The sequence below is a fragment of the Cibotium barometz genome, chromosome 34 (genome assembly GCF_041138505.1).
Source record: "Cibotium barometz isolate CiBa-2024 chromosome 34, ASM4113850v1, whole genome shotgun sequence".
Taxonomy (NCBI): domain Eukaryota; kingdom Viridiplantae; phylum Streptophyta; class Polypodiopsida; order Cyatheales; family Cibotiaceae; genus Cibotium; species Cibotium barometz.
In genome coordinates, this window is record NC_141079.1 from 44890955 (window position 1) to 44895416 (window position 4462).

General features: G+C 38.8%; 1 protein-coding gene across 1 annotated transcript; it reads left to right on the plus strand.

Moving 5' to 3' along the window:
* The first annotated feature begins 853 nt into the window (after positions 1–853).
* LOC147619081 (uncharacterized) lies at positions 854–1658 on the plus strand. The gene is made up of 2 exons (XM_086774408.1): positions 854–1192; positions 1286–1658. The coding sequence occupies exons 1-2, from the start codon at positions 854–856 to the stop codon at positions 1343–1345; spliced, it is 399 nt and encodes a 132-aa protein (XP_086630534.1). The 3' UTR covers positions 1346–1658.
* Positions 1659–4462: the final 2804 nt, after the last annotated feature.

Below are 4462 nucleotides of genomic sequence, written 5' to 3' on the forward strand. Positions count from 1 at the left end.
ATACATGTGCATGCACGTATGCACACATCAGTTTTCCTGGTGCACGGAAAGAAAGAGAGAGAGAGTTCTGTGGAGAGACGAGAGAGGATGGGGTTATGGATATTTTCTATTTGTAATATTTTTGCTCAGTATTTTAAGAAAATATATATGGAAACAAAGTTTGTAAAAGTGTTGTCACAAGTGCTACAATAGGGGCCTATGATGTGTGGAAAAATAAATTCTATTAAATAGTTGGGAGTAACCTTAATCAGATTTTGAATCGTATGATAGATAGATGAACGGTTATTCCTCTTCGCAATTCTTCTCTCAACTACTGTGCTAATGGTGGTGAATTCAATTAAACAACGAATGTAATGACTAGCGAGCAGTGCACACTAGATGTGATAATGCGCTCCATCTATAGATTCTGAAGCCTTAAGTACCACACCTTCTTGAAAACTAGCATCTCAGACAGTTCAATAACATGCCCAATCAATCAATCCATGCCATCCGCTTGCTGCTAGATTCTGGACTCTGGACCCTCTTCGTAACGAGTCACTACTCACGACCCTGCTCAACTCATATACCGGTCACTGGAACGCACACGAACAACGAGCGAATAGGGGCCTACAATGAGTAAAAATTAAGTAGTTGGAGGTAAGGTATTATAAAGAGTTATTTCCTAAGGTTGGAAGAGTTATTTATTTCCTAGGGGCACAAAAAATACAATGGAAGCAAAGCTGGGAAATGGCTGAGTGGCAACAAACCGCGTTGGAACAGAAAAGTCAAGCCGCCCATGTGAGGACCGTGGCGGCGTGGCCCCCACACGAGCGTCGTGGTGCACAGAGCGCCAGGATGAAGCTTCTCCTCGTCAATGTGGAATGCCGTGGCGGCGTGGACCGTCGCCTCCCTTCAAAGGGCCGCGTGTGGCCTGCGCTGCACACAGCAGCAGCAGCACGATGAAGCTCCGCCCCTTCCTCCTCCTCCTCCTCCTCCTCCTCTTCATGTTTTGCGCCCCCATGGCTTCCAACGCGCAAGCCTACGGTATCGTTCTGTGCTTCTTTTTGTCCAAGATAATACTTACTTTGTTCTGTGGACGACTTCTGATCAATTCTGTGTTTGCTCCGCCGCGCTGATCGCAGCTGTTGGCCGCCAGCAATTCTCTGCCCCTCCTGTGATGAGCACGGCCAGCGTTAACGCCACTGCTGCAAATGTAAGTACCTCTCACCTTGGATTTAAGTACATAAAATGCAAATGCCTGATTATATTCTGCCTTTTTTTTTTAAAATATTAAAAAAAATTTCAGGATCTTCCCCGGAGAGTAAGCAGAGGCTTCAAAGGATCACCCGGAAACAATTGCTGCTAGTGTTCAACTGCGCACTACTTCATCAAGAGTTTCCACGGACGTGATGAAATCCTTAATTGTAACTTATGTGAGCCTATGAGTGTTTCTCATGCTCCATTCTTAATTACAAACTAGTACTCAACCCGCACGTTCCTGCCCATGCTCCATTCTTAATTACAAACTAGTACTCAACCCGCACGTTCCTGCCGTATGTAAAAGACAAAAAAATAATAATAGAAGCAGGAATACAAAGGGTCAATCAAAGGGATTTTTTCTTCTTATTTTTTAGAAATCCAGGATTTCTCTTTTCTCTCTTTTCCTTGTGCCTTGGTTGTCGATGGTTAATATATAATAGATTGGTAACTATACATTATTGTCTTCAGTTATTCATGTGTTAAATAATTATTAACCACTCTTCACCCACTCTCTCATGATCATCCTTTCTCAATAGCCAATATTCATGTCTTAAATAACGATTCCTTTATTGTTAACTCTCTTCACCTACTCTCTCGTGACCATCCTTTTTGAATAGCCAAGTGGCTCTTTCATGTGTGTTGTTTGAATAGCCAAGTGGCTCTTTCAAGTGTTGAGACACAAAAAGGAGTCAAAAACAAGTGTTTAGCAAACAATACAAATGGGCCATTAATAGTAGAAAAGAAGTGCGCAACTTGACAATACAAATGGACCATTAATAGTACACGGTACAACTCATTTGGCTAGACCTTTGGTTGGTTCCTCTCCATTAGTGAGAGATCAATCTTATAGGGTTGTGGATGCATTAATACCCAACTACTTATATATACTTTTCCACTAAAATGAAAACTACAATGAAATTCATGTATTCATGATTCTCTTATAACCCTTTTTGAAGCTTAATGTTAACTCTCTTCACATATGGTCATGACAATCCTTTTTGAATAGCCAAGTGTTAAGACACATGGAGTAGAAAACAAGTGCTCTCACTATGACAATACGAGTGGGGGCCACTAATAGTACACCTCATGTGGCTAGGCCTTTGGTTGTTTCCATCTCCATTACTAAGAGATCCGTCTTATAGCCTGATGTTGTTAGTAGGCTCTAAGAAGGAAGTACCTATATATTCTATTCTATTTAAAATGAAAACTACAATGAAATTCATGTATTCATAAGGATTCTCTTGTAATTCTTTTGAAGCTTAATTCTTCACCTACTCATCATCATGACCATCCTTTTTTTTAATAGCCAAGTGGCTCTTACAAATGTTAAGACACTAGGAGTAGAAAAGAAGTGCTTACACCTGATTTGGCTATACATTTTTGTTGGTTCTCTCTATGAGTGAGAGAACTATCTTGTAGGGGTGTTATTATTAGGTCCTAAGTAGTGAACATGGATGTGTGATACCCAAGTACCTATATATTATTCTATTATACTCAAAATTAAAACTACAATGATTTAATCCATGTAATAATAATTTTCTTCTAACCCTTTTAAAGCTTAATGTTAACACTCTTTATCTACTTCTCATGACCATCCTTTATAAATAGTCAAGTGGCCTGTACAAGTGTTGAAACATGGGGAGTAGAAAGTAACTGCTCATCACTAACAGTGATGGAAGCATAAGCAGGTACAAGGCTAGATTGGTAGCCAAAGGATATGCGCAGACATATGACATTGATTATGTCTTTTTCTTTCGTATTGGAGCTTTGTCCAAAGATAGGGTGATTTACTACCCTTTTCATAAAGTTTGTGATGCTATTTAAAGAGCCAGTTTTGCTGAATTTGCGGCTCGAAAAGGACCATGGTGGCTCTTATTTCTAGGTGCTCCAATGTTCATCTACTCATGTTTTCGTTTAGTTGGCTCATTTCATCCCAAAGCTCCTATTTCTAGGTGTTCAAATGTTTCTCTACTCATGTTTTTGTTTAGTTAGCCCATTTCATCCCAAAGCTCCTCCGGTGGGAGGACCATGGTGGCTCTTGTTTCCAAGTGTTCCAATTTTCCTCTACTCATGTTTTTGTTTAGTTTTCTCATTTCATCCCAAATCTCCTCCAAGGAAGGTGGATATCCAAAGGTGTTTTGCCTTCTGTGAATAGAGAAGCACTCCTGTTTGGGACCAAAGGCTAGTTGGGAGTGTGGTTTGATGCACTAAAATGGGCTATATTGTCATTTCCATAATAAGTCCAAATTGGGTTTGCATCAAGGGTTTCACTCTGGTTACTCTAGGGAAACATTGTCTAGTTCATCCCCAAGAAGGTTTGATACTATTTTGAAACATGTCTATTTTGCTCAAGCTACAGTATGGTATTTGGTTTTTGAACCCTTTTTTTCTAGGCTCACGATGTCTCTAGGTTCATGCTTCTAAACTCATGTATACATGCTCACATATAGTAGGTTTACATGTCTAGGCTCATGTCCGTCAGCTCTTGAGGCTCACGTATTTAGGCTCACACCTTTTTTATATGAACTAGGCTCACATATTTTATTTTTATAAAATAGGCCTACTTGGTATGCGTACATTTCTGGGATAAGCTTATAATAGGGTTGGTGTGCAATTATTGGGAGATAATAATACATTAATACCCTAATAACTGCAAGAATAAGATTTTTTCTTGAAAATTTTATTTGGTACATGTATAATAAGAAAATCCTTAAAGGACTTGATTAGGTGTAAGATCCCTCCCCAAGGGTACCCATTAAGACCCAAGCTCTACTCAATGGAAATTATACATCCTAAAAGGTAGAAATTTTAATTTAAGAATCTATTGGTGGGATTTCTCCGTGAAGATTGGTGAGAAGTACCATAGAAAAAGTTGACTTCCAAGGTCTCCTTTTTGAAATTGAAAAAATGAACCCATTGAAAATTTTAATTTAAGAGTATATTAGTGGGATTTCTCGTGAAGATTAGTGGAAATTATACATCCTAAAAGGTGGTAATATAATTTCAGAGTCTATTGGTGGGATTTCTCGTTAAGATTGGTGAGAAGTACCATAGAAAAAGTTGACTTCCAAGGTATCATTTTTGAAATTTCCATTGAAAATTTTAATTTGAGAGTATATCAGTGGGATTTCTCATGAAGATTGGAGGAAATTATAAATACATCCTAAAAGGTAGTAATTTAATTTGAAAGTCTATTGGTGGGATTTCTCGTGAAGATTAGTGG

Coding starts and splice junctions, on each gene's coding strand:
- LOC147619081 (XM_086774408.1), top strand. CDS start 854: ATGTGGAATGCCGTGGCGGCGTGGACCGTCGCCTCCCTTCAAAGGGCC. Junction 1,193..1,285: donor TTAACGCCACTGCTGCAAAT/GTAAGTACCTCT, acceptor AAAAAATTTCAG/GATCTTCCCCGGAGAGTAAG.